The sequence below is a fragment of the Gorilla gorilla genome, chromosome 7 (assembly GCF_029281585.2).
Source record: "Gorilla gorilla gorilla isolate KB3781 chromosome 7, NHGRI_mGorGor1-v2.1_pri, whole genome shotgun sequence".
In the NCBI taxonomy this organism is placed as follows: Eukaryota; Metazoa; Chordata; class Mammalia; order Primates; family Hominidae; genus Gorilla; species Gorilla gorilla.
The window spans coordinates 81,963,056-81,979,248 of record NC_073231.2 but is presented as its reverse complement, the minus strand read 5'-3'; the positions used below and the strand labels follow the sequence as shown (position 1 = coordinate 81,979,248).

The 16,193-nt window shown below is 34.2% G+C and overlaps 1 protein-coding gene across 1 annotated transcript; it reads left to right on the top strand.

The window, feature by feature from the left end:
- The first annotated feature begins 73 nt into the window (after positions 1–73).
- LOC101130273 (A disintegrin and metallopeptidase domain 3-like) lies at positions 74–16,177 on the top strand. Its single transcript, XM_004046932.3, has 4 exons — positions 74–139; positions 373–539; positions 1,683–1,764; positions 16,037–16,177. The coding sequence occupies exons 1-4, from the start codon at positions 77–79 to the stop codon at positions 16,175–16,177; spliced, it is 453 nt and encodes a 150-aa protein (XP_004046980.3). The 5' UTR covers positions 74–76.
- The last annotated feature ends 16 nt before the right edge of the window (positions 16,178–16,193 follow it).

Below are 16,193 nucleotides of genomic sequence, written 5' to 3'. Positions count from 1 at the left end.
AATACATTTACAATGTGATAGTTCAGTCATTTTCACTAGGGATTAAGAAAGAAAATTTGTCTTTCAGTATGCTTATATGGGCTCTGATGTGACAGCTGCAGCTGAGAAAGTTGTCCATATCTTTGGTCTTAACAACACTGTAAGTATTTATCTTCAGTATTTAATAACAAACATTTATTTTAATGCAGTAGCACTGTTTATATAAATAGCATTTTCATTTTTATAAAAACTACAGTTGTGCTAACTAGTTTCATCCACCAATGGATTCTTCTCCAAAAAATAGTAAATTGAATATATTAGCATTATGTATAGAGATGTAATGTTATATTTATGGTCACCCAAAACTGTATATCATATATCTTCTGTTTTCAGATGTTTTCTCAGCTTAAAACAACTATTATGCTATCTTCTTTGGAGCTCTGGTCAGATGAAAATAAGATTTCAACTAATGGGGTTGCTGATGATGTACTACAAAGGTTTTTGTCATGGAAACAAAAATTTATGTCTCAAAAGTCCAATATCATGGCATATTTATTAATGTAAGCAATTTATTCACACTGATAGGAGGGTTTTCAAATATTTAATATGTTCACTATCAAAATTATACACAAAATTTATTATATGTGTAATGCTAAGACACCTTAAAAAGATTTATTAATACTGTGTTACCAAAATGCAGAATATAAAAATCTGATAACCATATAATGCACTAATTAAATCATAGTAGGACATTGTTCTTAAAGTGGACCATTTACTTATGGAAATGTAATGAGCTAAAAAATGTAAAGCTTTTGGATAAACATGGCGCCTTAATAATTGTAAAGCTCTTCTCAGTGATAAATAGTTAAAACCATCATTTTATCATTATTTAAAATGTAAACCAATGGGATGCAAAATATGCAAAAATAATGAAATGCAAAAATTTCATATGATGCTGGCTACAACACAAAACATTAAAATAGTAAATCACTGAAATGGATTACTTTATGATCCCTGTGGTTCTTCTGGCATTTCTGTGATAATATAATGTATAGCTATTAAAACACTTGCTGTGTATCTTTGAAGAGTCTTTACGTGGATTTTTTTTTTAATTTTACTAATATGATTATTTGGGGCCAAAAACACAATCCTAAAGATCTTAAGCAATATGTAATAAATTTGCAAATCTGTGATGTCTACTGTGGAAGCAGAAATAAGGTTTAGGAATTCAGAAGCAAAATTAACAAATGACTAAAATGTGTGAGGATATCGTACCACGTCATCTCTCTCTTTTTTGTAATGAATGTACTGCATGTTCTATCTCTCTCTCTCACCTTCAGCATTCCTTACAACGTTTAGTGTTGGTTTACTATATGAAAATCATGGCAGTAAATAACCCTGACTTTTAGATTTTAGAATTTTATCCAGCCAGTTATGATGACAGCAATAATTAATTTTGCGGAAAGATTAGACACTGCTAGGTTTTGTGCTGTGTATCATAAAATGTTCAATAGCCCTTAGAACTTTATAGAAACTATGGGAGATTATCCAAATAGAAAATGTTTGAAAGTATAAGACATGACATGCAATATTCATGTTTTAAGAAAAGCATAGCTTAATTGGGGTATCCAATTTATGAAAGGTGATTAAGTTATCAATAAATTAAAATGTGTTTATTTTAACAAGAAAAAATTTTAATTCAGTTATAGGGACCATCCTAATTATGTGGGAGCAATGTACTATGGAATGGCATGTGATCCAACATTTGCTGCAGGAATCGCTTTGGTATACATTTTGTTTCTAACTCTTGAGTAATACCAGATTTTGAAACTTAATATCTACTTGAAGGAGCATAAGTACACATTTTTAGATTTTGAAACACAAATTATTTTAAAGAGCTTTTTATTATGATAAGAAACATAAAAAATTTACAATCTTAACCATATTAAGTCCACGCTTCAATAGTGTTAAGTATATTCACAATGCTTTGAAAGAAATCTCAAAAAATTTTTTATCTTGCAAAATTGAAGCTCTAAACCTGTTATACAACCCTCATTTTACCCCTGCCCCCAATCTCTGATAACAACCAGTTTACTTTCTATTTCTACAAATGTGACAACTTTAGATTATTTATATAAGTAGAATTATGTAGTATTTTTCTTTTTGCAACTGACTTATTTCACTTAACATAATGTCCTTACAGTTTGTTCATGTTGTAGTGTGTGACAAGATTTCATTCCTTTTTAAGGCTGAATAATACTACATTGTTTGTGTACGTGTGTGCTTGTGATTTTATTCATTCACATGTCAATGGACACTTAGGTTGTTTCATAATTTGGCTATTTTGAATAATGCTGAAAACATAGGAGTACAGATAGCTCTTTAAAATCCTGATTTTAATTCTTTTGGATATACACCCAAGAGTGGGATTGACGGATCATATAATAGTTATATCATTAATTTTTGGGGAAATCACCATACTAATTCCATAGCAGTAGCACCATTTTATAATCCCATCAATAGTATGTAATTGTTCACATCTTATACACCACACTTTTATTCCTAGTTCATTTAATATTTTTATTACAAAAGTGTGTGAAATCTTATGAAATGTATTTTCTACAACAATTGAGATGATCACTAGGTTTTTGTCCTTCATTATGTTAAAATAGTGTATCAAATTGTTTTATTTGTATCTGTTGAGCCATCATCGCATTCCAGGATTGAATCCCACTTGGTCATGATACTTAATCCCTTTAACGTGCTACTGACTTCAATTTCATATTATTTTGTTGGGGAGTTACGCATCAGTGGGTAATGGGGATATTGGGCTCTAGTTTTCTTTTCTTGTTGACCGTTTGTCTGGCATTGCTATTAAGGTAATGCTGGCCTCATAGAATGAGTTGAGACGTATTTCCTTTTCTTAATTCTTTGAAAGAGTTTGAAAAGAATTGATGTTAAATCTTCTTTACATGTTTCGTAGAAATCTCCACTGTAGAAATCTTATCCTGGGATTTTCTTTATTCAGATTTTGGAATACTATGTCTATTTTTTTACTAGTTCTGTGTCTTTCAGATTTTCTGTTTCTTCATGAGGCAATCTTGGTAGTTTGTGTGTGTGTAGTAATTTCTACATTTCCTCTAGTTTATCCACTTTTTTGGCATATAGTTGTTCCTAGAATTGTCTTGTAAAATGTTTTTATTTCTGTGGCATCAGTTGTAATACCTCCTATTTCATTTCATATTTTAATTATTTGAGGATTTTCTCTTGTTTCTTAATCTAGCTAAGGGTTTGCCAATTTTGTTGATCTTTTCAAAAAAACAAAATCTTTGTTTCTTGATTTTTTTCTATTTGTTTTCTAGTTTTATTATATTTGTCCCTGCTTTAATCTTTACTATTTCTTTCTTCTGCTTGCTTGGGTTTAGTTTAATTTTATTTTATTAGTTCCTTGAAATGTAACATTAGATTATCGATTTTAGATCTTTCTTCTTTTGTAGCGTGTGTGTTTAGAGGTATTAACTTCCCTTCTAGTAATGTTTTCACTGGACCCCATAACTTTTGGTATACTGTGTTTTCATTTTAATTTGAGAGAGTATTTTCTACTTTTCCTTGTGATTTCTTTGACTTGCCAATCATATAAGATTGTCTTGTTTGATTTCTATCTATTTCTGGATATACAAGTATTCCATCTCTCATTGATTTTTAGTTTCTTTCCATTGAAACTGTAAAATATATTTTGCATAATTTGAATATTTTTAAAATTGTTAAGACTTGTTTCATTGTCTAACAGACACGCTGTGCTGTAAATGTTCAATTGCTCTTGACAAGAACATGCATTCTAATGTTGTTGAGTGCAATGTTCTGTAAATATCTGTAAGGTCTAATTGGTTTATACTGTTGTACAAGTTCATTATTTACTTACTCATCTTCTATCTAGTTATTCTGTCTATTGTTGAAAGTGGAGTATTGAAGTATCCAACTACTATTGTGCTGCCATTGTTTCCTTCAATTATTTAAAAACAATTGCTTCGTATATTTAGAAGCTCTGATATTTGATGTATAAGTACTTATAATTGTTATATCTTCTTGGTGAACTGACACTTTCGTCTGTAACTAGTGTCCTTTTTAGTCTCTTGTAACAGTTTTGGTTTACAGTATATTTTGTCTGATATTAATATAGCTATTTTGACTCTTCTCTGGCTACTATATGCATGAAATACGTTTTACAATCCTTTCCCTTTAGGCTAATGTGTGTCCTTGTATCTAAAGTGATTCTCCTGTAGAGAACATATACTTGGATCTTGTTTTTCATCTGATCAGCTAATCTGTTTTCGTACTGAGAGTTTATTCCATTTACATTTAAATTTATTACTGATAGGAAAGAACCTATCACTGCTATTTTATTGCTTTCTTTATACCTTGTAGATTTTTGGTTCTCTATTAGTGCCTCCCTCTGTGTTTTATTGATTGTTGTGTGTTATATGATTTCAATTCCTTCTCATTTTCTTCTGTATATAATCTCTAGACATTCTCTCTTTGTGGTTATCATTACAATTAGATAAAGTATCTTAATGTCATAACAGTCAATTTTAAACTGGTAGCTTCAGTCAAATGCAAACCTCTATTATTTATAGATTCACTTCCATTTTATGTTATTGATGTAACACATTATATCTTGACACATTGTGTACCCATTATATAGATGTCCAGGAGAATTTTTTGTCTTTTAAATTCTATGAAAGAATTAAAAGTAAATTTGTGTCCCAAAATTATGACAATTTTATCACACTTTTACCTTTATCAGAGAACTTTATAATTTTTATATGGCTTTGTGTTGCTCTCTGTTTTCTTTTGTTTTCCAACTTAAAAGCCTCCTTTCTCTAACATTTCTCACACATAAGGTTAGCTGTCAATGAACTCCCTCAACTTTGGTTTATCTGGAAAATTCTTGTTTCTACTTTTACTTTAGGTTCAGGGGGTACATGTGTGGGTTTGCTACATGGGTAAGTTGCATGTAACTGAGACTTTATGTACAAATTGGCCTGTCACCAAACTGTGACTACAGTACCCAATATGTAGCCTTACAACCCACAGGCCCTTCCCACCCTTCCTCCTCAAGCATTTCCCAGAGTCTGTCTTTCCCATGTTTGTGTCCATGTGCATTCAATGTTTAGCTCCCACTTCTAAGGGAAAATGTGCAGTATTTGTTTTTCTGTTCCTACACTGGTCCATTTATGACAATGTCTTCCAGCTGTATCCATGGTGCTGTAAAACACATTATTTCATTTTTTATGGCTATGTAGTATTTCATGGTGAATATGTACCACATTTTCTTTATCCAGTCCACTATTGATGGACACCTTGGTTGATTCCATGTCTTTGCTACTGTAAATAGTCCTGCGATGAACATATGGGTGCATGTGTCTTTTGGGTAGAATGATTTATTTTCCTTTGGGTATATACCAAATTGTGAGATTGCTGGGTTGAATGGTAGTTCTAAATTCTATGAGAAAACTCCACAGTGCTTTCCACAGTGTCTGAGCTAAATTAAATCCCAAGCAGCAGCATATAAGGGTTCCCTTTTCTCCACAGCCTTGCCAGCATCTGTGGTTTTTTTAGTTTTTAATAATAGCTATTCTCACTGGTATAAAATGGTATCTCATTGTGGTTTTGATTTGTATTTCTCTGATGATTGGTGATGTTGAGCATTTTTTCGTATGCTTTTAGGCTGTGCATATTTCTTCTTTTGAGAAGTGTGTTAATGTCCTTTGCCCAATTTTTAATGTGGTTATTTATTTTTGCTTGTTCATTTGTTTAAGTTCCTTATAGATTCTGAATATTAAATCTTTGTTGGAGGCAGTTTGTGAACATTTTTTCCATTCTGTAGGCAGTCTAATTAATCTGTTAGTTTCTTTTGCTGTGCAGGAACTCTTTGGTTTAATTAGGTCCAACTTGTCAATTTGTGTTTTGTTGCAAATTCCTTTTGGGGATTTAGTCATAAAATGTTTACCAAGGCTAATGTTCAGAATGATATTTCCTGAGTTTTCTTCTAAAGTTTTTATTGTTTTAGGTTTTACATTTAAAGGTGATCCATCTTGAGTTAGTTTTTGTATATTGTGAAACGAAGATATATGGTTTAAATTATTTGCATATGGCTAGCCAGTTATCCAAGCACCATATTAAGTAGGGAGTCCTGTCTCGTTATTTGTCATTGTCTACTTTGTTGAAGATCTAGTGGCTGTAGGTTTGTGGATTTTTTTCTCAGTTCTCTGTCCTCTTTCTTTGGTGTATGTGTCCTTTTTTTGTATCAGTATCATGCAGTTTTGGTTACTGTAGTCTTGCACTATAGTTTGAAGTCAGTATAGTATGAGGCCTCCAGCTTAGTTGATTTTGCTTAGGCTTACTTTGGCTATTAATGATCTTTTTTGGTTGCATATGAATTTTAGAATAGTTTTTCCTAATTCTGGGAAGAATGGTGTTAATAGTTTAATAATAGCATTGAATCTGTAAATTTCTTTGGGGAGTATGGCTATTTTAACAATATTGATTCTTCTTATCCAAGAGTATGGAATGTTTTCCATTTGTTTGTGTCATCTATGATTTTTTTTCAGCAGTGTTTTGTAATTCTCATTGTAGATATCTTTTACTTTGGTGAACTGTATTCCTAGGAATTTTATTCTTTGTTATTTTAAATGGGACTGAGTTTTTGATTTTGCTCTTAGCTAGAATATCATTGGTGTATACAAATACTACTGGCTTTTGTACATTTATTTTGTATCCCAAAGGTTCACTGAAGTTATTAGTTCTAGAAATCTTCTGGTGGAGTCTATGGTGTTTTCTAGGTATGGAATCATATCTTCTGTGAAGAGAGATAGTTTGACTTTCCTTCTTTCTATTTGGATGCCTTTTATTTCCTCCTCTGGCCTGATTGCTTTGGCTAGTACTTCCAATATTGTGTTGGATAGGAGTGGTGAGAGTGGGCATCCTTTTATTGTTCCAGTTGTCAATGCTTCTAGCTTTTGTTCATTCATTATGATGTTGGCAGTGGTTTTCCCATAGATGGCTTTTATTATTTTGAACTATATTTACTCAATGTCTAGCCTGTAGAAGGTCTTTATCATGAGGGAATTCTGGATTTTATGGAGGGATTTTCTGCATCTATTGAGATGATCATGTGGTTATTGTTGTTAGTCTTATGTGATGAATTACATTTATTGATTCATGTATGTGGGACTAACTTTGCTTTCCAGGAGTAAAGGCTGTATGATTGTGGTTAATTAACCTTTTGATGTGCTCCTGGATTTAGTTTGCTAGTATTTTCTTGAGGATTTTTGTGTCCATGTTCATTGGGGTTATTGCCCTGAAGTTTCCTCTTTTTGTTGTGTCTCTACCAGGCTTTAGTATTAGAATGATGCTGGCTTCACAGAATGAGTTAGAGAGGATTCCTTTTTCCTTGATTTATTGGAATAATTTCAGTCAGATTGGTACTTGCTCTTCTTTGTATGGTTGGTAACATTAGGCTGTGAATGCGTCTTGTCCAGGGCTTTTTTTGGTTGGGACGTGTTATTAGTCTGTTCTCATGCTGCTAATAAAGACATACCTGAGACTGGGTAATTTGTAGAGGAAAAAGCTTTAATTGACTCACAGTTCCACATGGCTGGGGAGGTCTCACAATTATGGCAGAAGACAAATTAGGAGAAAGTCATGTCTTACATGGCAGTAAGCAAGAGAAAGTGTGTAGGGGAATTTCCCTTTATAAAACCAACAGATCTTGTGAGACTTACTCACTATCATGGGAACTGCATGAGAAAGACCTGCCCCCCATAATTCAATTACCTCCTACCACGTCCCGCCCACAACATGTGGGAATTATGGGAGCTACAATTCAAGATGAGATTTGGGTGGGAACACAGCTAAACCATATCGTTCCACCCTGGTCCCTCCCAAATCTCATATCCTCATATTTCTAAACCTATCATGTCTTCCCAACAGTCCCCCAAAGTCTTAACTCATTTCAGCATTAACTCAAAATTCCACAGTCCAAAGTCTCATCTGAGACAAGACAAGTCCCTTCAACCTATGAGCCTGTAAAATCAAGAGCAAGTTAGTTACTTCCTAACTCTGGAATGGAAAACCAAACACTGTATGTTCTCACTGATATGTGGGAGCTAAGCTTATGAGGATGCAAAGGCATGAGAATAATACAATGGACTTTGAGACTTGGGGGGAAGAATGGGAGGGGACTGAGAGATAAAAGACTACAAATAGGGTGTAATGTATAGTGTGATAAGTATATGTATAGGGTGATGAGTGCACCAAAATCTTACAAAGCAACAGTAAAGAAATTACTCATGTAACCACATACCACCTGTACCTCAATAACCTATGGATAAATAAAAAATAAATGTAAAAAGCAAGTTAGTTATTTCCTAGATACAGTGGGGGTACAGGCATTGGGTAAATACAACCATTCCAAATGGGAGAAATTGGCCAAAATGAAGGGGTACAAGCCCCATGCAAGTCTGAAATCCAGCAGGGCAGTCAAATCTTAAAGCTCCAAAATGATCTCCTTTGAATCCATATCTCACATCGAGGTCATGGTGATGCACAAGGTGAGTTCCCATGGTCTTGAGCAGCTCCACCCCTGTGGCTTTGCAGGGTACAGCCCCCATCTTGGCTGCTTTCACAGGCTAGTGTTGAGTGTCTGCCACTTTTCTAGGTGCATGGTGTGAGCTGTCAGTGGATCTACCATTCTGGGGTCTGGAGGATGGTGGCTCTCTTCTCACAGCTCCACTAGGCAGTGCCCAAGATGGGACTCTGTGTAGGGGCTCACACCCCACATTTTCCTTCCACATTGCTCTAGTAGAGGTTCTCCATAAGAGCTCTGCCCCTGCAGCACACCTCTGCCTGGACATTCAGGCATTTCCGTACATCCTGTGAAATCCAGGCAGAGGTTCCCTAACCTCAATTCTTGACTTCTGTGTACTCACAAGCCCAATACCACATGTAAACCACCAAGGCTTGGGGCTTGCCCGCTCTGAAGCAGTGGCCTGAACCCTGTGTTGGCCCCTGTTAGCCTTTGCTGGAGTGGCTGGGACGCAGGGCACCAAGTCCTGAGACTGCACAAAGCAGCAAGGCTCTGGGCCTGGCCCACAAAACCATTTTTTTCTTCCTAGGCCTCCTAGTTTGTGATGGGAGGGGCTGCTGTGAAGACCTCTGACAGTAACTTTTTATTACTGATTCAATTTTGAAATGCATTATTGGTCTGTTCAAGATTTTAATATCTTCCTGGTTCAATTTTGAGTGACTGTGTGTTTCCAGGAAAGTATTTAATATAGGTTTTCTAGTTTGTGTGTATAGAAATGTTTGTAGTAATGTTTGAGGATTTTTCTGTATTTCTGTGGTTTGGGTTGTAATGTCACCTTTGTCATTTCTGATTGTGCTTATTTGGATCCTCTCTCTTTTGTCCTTAATTAATATCGGTAGCAGTCTATCAATCTTGTTTAATTTTTGAAGAACCAACTTTTTATTTTGTTTTTTTTTTTATGGATTTTTCCAACTCAATTTCATTCAGTTCAGGTCTGATTTTGCTTATTTATTTTCTTCTGCTAGCTTTGCAGTTGGTATGCTCTTGTTTTTCAAGTTTCTCTGGGTACAATGTTAGGCTGTTAATTTGAGAACTTTCTAACTTCTTGATGTAGGTTAGGTGTTTAGTGCTATAAACATTCTGCTCATGTGCTTTAGCTGTGTCCCAAAGATTCAGATATGTTGTGTCTCTATTTTCATTAGTTTCAAAGAATTTTTTGATTTCTGATTAATTTCACTGTTTACACAAAAGTCGTTCAGGAGCAGATTGTTTAACTTCCATGCAATTGTATAGTTTTAATAGATCTTTCTGATATTAATTTCTGTGTTTATTTTGCTGTGGCTCAAGAGCGTGGTTGATATTAATTATTATTTTTTGTTTGTTGAGACTTGTTTTATGGTTAAGCATAGAGTTGATCTTAGTGTATGTGCCATGTACAGATAATAAGAATCTATATTCTGTTGTTTGTGGTGGAGTGTTCTGTAGATATCTATTAAGTCCAGTTGGCCAACTGTCAAGTTTAAGTCCAGAATATCTTTTTTAGTTTTCTTCCCTGATGACCTGTCTAATGCTGAAGTCCCACAGTAATACTGTGTCATTGTCTAGATCCCTTCATAGTTCTCTAAGAACTTGTTTTATGGATCTGGATAGTCTAGTTTTGGGTTTGTATATATTTAGGATAGTTAAGTTTTCTTTATGGATTGAGCTATTTTATCATTATGTAATGCCATTTTTTGTCCTTTGTGATTATAGTGTTTTAAAGAAGTCTGTTTTATCTGATATAAGAGTAGCAACTCCTGCTTTTCTTGTTTTCCATTTGCCTGGTAGATCTTTCTCCATCCCTTTACTTTGAGCCTATGCATATTATTACTTATGAGATGGGTCTCTTGAAGTCAGCAGACAGTTGCAGCCTCCTTTTTTATCTAACTTGCCACTCTATGTTCTTTAAGTGGAGCATTTAGCCCATTTACATTCAGGCTCAATATTGATATTGAGGATTTGATTCTATCATTGTCTTGTTATGTAGACTTGATTGTATAGCTGCTTTATAGTGTCAATGTAGTACATGCTTAAGTGTATTTCTGTGGTGGCAGGTATTGTTCTTTCTTTTCCATTTTTAGCACTCCCTTCAGGATCTCTTGTAAAGCAGGTCTAGTGGTAACAAATTTCCTTAGCATTTGCTTGTCTGAGAATAATTTCACTTCTCCTTCACTTATCAAGCTTAGTTTGGTGGAATATGAAATTCTTGGTTGGAATTTATTTTCTTTAAAGGTATTGAAAATAGGGCCCCAGTCTCTTGTGGCTTGTAAATTTCTGCTGAAACATCCATGGTTGGCCTGATGGTCTTCCCTTTGTAAGTGACCTGGTCCTTTTCTAGCTGCATTTAAGATATTTTCTTTCATGTTGACCTTGCAGAATCTAATGACTATGTGTCTTGGGGATGGTCATCTTGCATAATATGTCACAGGGGTTCTCTGAATTTCTTGAATTTGCATGTCAACTTATCTAATGAGATTTGGGAAAAATTTGTGAACTATATTCTTAAATATGCGTTCTAAGTTGCTTTTCTCTCACCTCTTTCAGGAACGCTATCAAATCATACATTTGGTATCTTGACATAATCCCATATTTCACAGAGGTTTCATTCATTTATTAATATTCGTCATTCTTCATTTTTATCTGCCTGTGTTACCTTAAAGGAATGGTTTTCAAGCTCTGAGATTCTTTCCTCAGCTTGGTTTATTCTGTTGTTAATTCTTCCAATTGTATTTTGAAATTTCTATAGTAAATTTTTTATTTCCAGTCTTTCAACTTTTAAATCATTTTGCTGTTTTCTTTTGGATTGGATTTCAACTTTTTCTTGAGCTTCCTTGTCATTCAGATTCTGAGTCTGACATTTCAGCCATTTCAGTTTGGTTAAGAGAAAACACTCTGGCATTTAAGATTGCCAGTTCTTTCGCTGGATCTTTCTAATCTATGAGGGCTGATGATCCTTTATCCTGTGAGATAACTGTCCTTTGGATGGCACTTTTTGTTCTTATGATCTATAATGCCATTGAAAATTAGACTGTGGTACATGTTGGATGTAATTGAATGGCTTCATTTCTGGATGCTTTCAGAGGTCCATGGCTCAACTCCACAATCCTGGGCTGCATGATCTAACTCTGGGTGGCTGGGACTGGGTCCACAGCTTTGTCCTCTGGTTTCTCAAGGTCAAGCACCAGCTGGGCTGAGAAACCAGACTGCTTCCATACCACTGGTAACAACATTGTTTAGGGGACTGCATGGGGGCCACAGGCATTAGTGCTCTGGAGGAAGTGACAGGGTTGCTTCAGGCTGGAGGTTCTTTGGTGAAGGGAAGTGGGAGCACTGCAGGCAGGAGGTGCTCTAGCAGGGGCACCACAGATGAGTGGTGTTCCAGTGGGGGCATTGCAGGTGGGAGGCACTTTGGTGGGTCAGCTGGAGTGCTGTGGCCTAATGCACTTTGAAGAGGTGGCAGTGGCATTGCATGCAATCACATTCCAGCAGAAAGCTGTCAGCCAAAAAGCTCCAGTGGCTGTCCCATTGTGCTGATGAAAGCACTATGGCAGTGGCCACCTGGAAAAGCATTCTGATAGGATTTCTGTGGCTGCACTGCATGCAGTCATGGCCAGGCAGGAACTCTGGGAAGGGTTGGTGGACAGTGATGTGAGCAGATCAGACTTGCTCCTGTGCCCTGGCAAAGACAGCTTTGCCCTCTCAAGGTCTGTCAGCTTCCACAGCTCAGACCCACCCCTTCCTTAGGAGTCATCCAGGGCTGAAATACATGCTGGCATGCAGCAACCCCATGCAGGGTTACCAGCTTCCTACTTAAACTGTTGAGAGTTTTTATCAAGAAAGGGCATGGCATTTTCTCAAATTCTCTTCCTGTATCTGTTGAGATAATAATGTGATTTTATCTTTTGTTCTGTAAATGTGATGTATAACATTGATTTGTATACGTTAAACTAGCTTTTCATGTCAGAGATGTGTGCCTCTTGGACATGGTGTAGAATTCCTTTTATCTGTTGTTGAATTCAGTTTCCTAATAATTTATCATGGCTTTTTGCATCAGTGTTCATCAGACATATTGGTCTTTAGCTTTGTTTTCCTGTGGCATTTTTGCCTGGATTTGGAATGTGTTTGTAAGTATTCCCTCCAGTTGTAATTTTTGGAAAAGTTTAAAATCGAAGTGCATTAATTCTTCTTTGAATGGTTGTCAGTATTCTGCCATAAAGCCATCCAGTCTTGAGCTTTCTTTTTAGGGAGGTTTTAAATTACCATTTTAATCTATTTGTTATTGATCAAGTAAGGCTTTCCATTTATTTATGATTCAATCTTAGTAGGTTGTATTTTTCTAGAAATTCATTCATTTCTTCTAGGTTATCCAGTTTTTTGGCATACAATTTTTATAATAGCTCTTTAGAGTACTTTCGTATTTCAGAGACATCCTTTGTACTGTCTCCACTATTATTTCGGCTATTCTTTAGTTTGGTCTTCTCTCTTCTTTTCTTAGTTGGTATAGCTAAATATCTGTTGATTTTCTAAATAAAAACTTAAGGTTTGTTGATTTTTTTAATGTTTTAAGTTCTGTATGTGAATATTTCTGTTCTGATCTTTATTATTTCCTTTTTTTATACTAAACTTCGGTTTTGTTTGTTCTTTTTTCTAGTTTCCTGAGTGATAATGTTAGGCTATTTATTTGAGATCTTTCCTTTTTTAATGCAGAGAGTTATTGCTATAAATTTGCATGTTAAATCTGCTTTTGCTACATCTCCCATGTTTTGGTATTCTGGGGATTTTTGTCATTTTTCTCAAGATAATTCTTACCTTTCCTTTTAATTTATTCTTTGTCCCATTAGCTTTCATTTAATTTTCACATATTTGTGTATTTTTAATGATTCCTACTTTTGACAAACTGTACTTTTATACCATTATGGATAGGAATAATACTTGATATGACTGGAATCTTTTTATATTTGTTAAAATTTGTTTTGTAACCTAACATATGGTCTGTACTGGAGAATGTGCCATGTGAGCTAGAAAATAATGCGTATTCTGCTACTGTTGAACAGAATGTTCTATGTATTTCTGTTAGGTCTATTTGTTCTAAAGTGCTATTGAAATCAAATATTTATTCATTACTTTTCTGCCTGAATGTCCTATTCATTCTTAAAAATGGGATATTTAATTGTCCCTTACTATTATTGTATTGTTATTTATCTCTCCCTTCATGTGCATTAATTCTTACTTTATACTTTCAGTTGTTTCAATGTTAAGTGTTTATATGTTTATAATTATTATGTCCTCTTGAGGTATTGATCTTTTTATTATATAATGATATCCTAGTGACAGTTTTTGACTTGAAATCTATATTTTAATGATACAAGTACGGCCATGTCTGCTGTCTTTTGTTTACCATTTTCATGGGGTATATTTTTCTATCCCTTCACTTTCAGCCAGTGTGTGTCCTTATAAATGAAGTAAGTCTCTTGTAGGCAGGATATAGTGAGGTCTGGTTTGTAATGCATTTGTCCATTTTATGTCTTTTGTTAAAAAATTTAATCCATTTATATTTCAAATATTGACAGGTAAGAACTTATTACTGCCACTTTGTGAATGGTTTTCTGATTTATTGTAGATCCTTTGTTTCTTCCTCTCTTATTCCCATCCTTTGTAATTAGTCAATTTTCTCTTGCTGCTTGTATGATTCTTTCTTGCCTTTCACTTTTGACAGGTTGATTATAATGTGTCTCCATGAATACCTCTTTGAGCTTTTCCTAAAGTTGTTAATCTTGAAAATCGATGTCCATTTTCTTCCTCTTCTTCAAATTAAGTTTCCCCTTCTTTCTCTTTTCCTTTTGAAACACCCATTGGTAAGGTTTCATAAGATGATAGACAATCTTCATTTTCTCATTTTTTCTACTTCCATGACTCAGTTATTTTAAATAACCTGTCTTCAAGTTCACTGATTCTTTTACCTGATCAAGTGTGCTTTTAGCCTATTTAATAAATGTTTCACTTTATTTATTATGTTTAAGCATGGAATCCTGGTGGTTTATTTTTAAATTTCTATTTTCTTGTTGATATATATACATACAATTTCTTCTAGGTTGTAAAGCTGGTTCATCATTTGTAAATCAATTAATGTAACATGTCATGTCAATAGACTAAAGAAGAAAAGACATGATTTTATCAATAGAAGGAGAAAAACTTTTACCGAATTTAAGCCAAACTATGATAAAACTTTTTAGAAAACTAAGAATATAAGAAAACTTTCCGAATTTGAGAAAGAATATCTACAAAAATACAGCTAATATTAGACTTAATGGTAAGAAACAAAATGATTTATTACCAAGATAAAGAACAAGGCAAGAATGTAGCTATGAGCCATCATGTTTGCAGTCCAAAATGCAAACCACACCAAATGTATTGTTGATGGGAATGCAAAATGATACAGTCACTTTGGACAGTTTGACAGTTTCTCAACTTACTCTTCCTGGATGATCCAACAATTGTCCTTGGTACATATCCAAATGAGTTGAAAACATATTCACACAAAAACATGCACATGAATGTTCATGCACATGAGCTGTTGAGAAATTTTCATGCTCAGCAAATATATATCCAAATGAGTTGAAATCATATCCACACAAAAACATACACATGAATATTTATTGCAGCCTTATTAATAATTAACACTAATTGGAAGTAAGCAATATGCCCTTTAATAGGCAAATGAATACATACTGTTAGTTACATAGACATAATGGGGCATTATTTGGTGATTTAAAAAGTGAGACATTAGGTCACAAAAAGATATGACAGACGTTTAAATGCTACTGTAAAGTTAAGCCATCTGAAAAGACTACATACTGTACTATTCCAACTATGTCACATTTTAGAAAATGTAAAACTATGGACAACCCACTGGTTTCCAGGGATTTATGTCTTACTGACTTAGTTCCCTTTAACATTTTACTTTTTGAGACCAAATAAATGCTACTCACAAGATATACTGTTATGTTTTTAGAAAAAAAAGTAATTTGACTATCCTAAAACTGTTTCTGAAGTCAAAACTTATTGACAATCCAAACCTTCAAAATCTATGTATATTTTCCAAGTGTTCACTTGAAAATTAATAGTCATAAAAATATGCTTCTACTTTTCAAAACGTTTTTGAAATTTATTAGAATTTAATTTCAAGTGTCATAAAACATTGTGGTATTAATATTATTTTATTATGACAATACTATTTAGATTAAAAATGCTACTGTTCAAAAAATTAACATATTTTTGTTTTTTATTTCTAAGAAAGTAATTAGCTTTGGTATACCAGTTTCTTAAATTTGTATTTGCATATGGTAGTATGGCCAGAATTGCTTGACAAGATCAATGAGGTAAAGAAATAACTTAGTCAATTTTGATGTTTTTCTTTATTTCTTTTTTTAGTATTCAAAGACAGTAACTTTAGAGGGATTTTCAGTTGTCATGACACAGTTGCTTGGAATTAATCTGGGATTGACATATGATGACATCTACAGCTGTAACTGTCCAGGAGCTACATGCATAATGAATTCTAAGGCAATGTAAGGTGTTATTTTTTTAA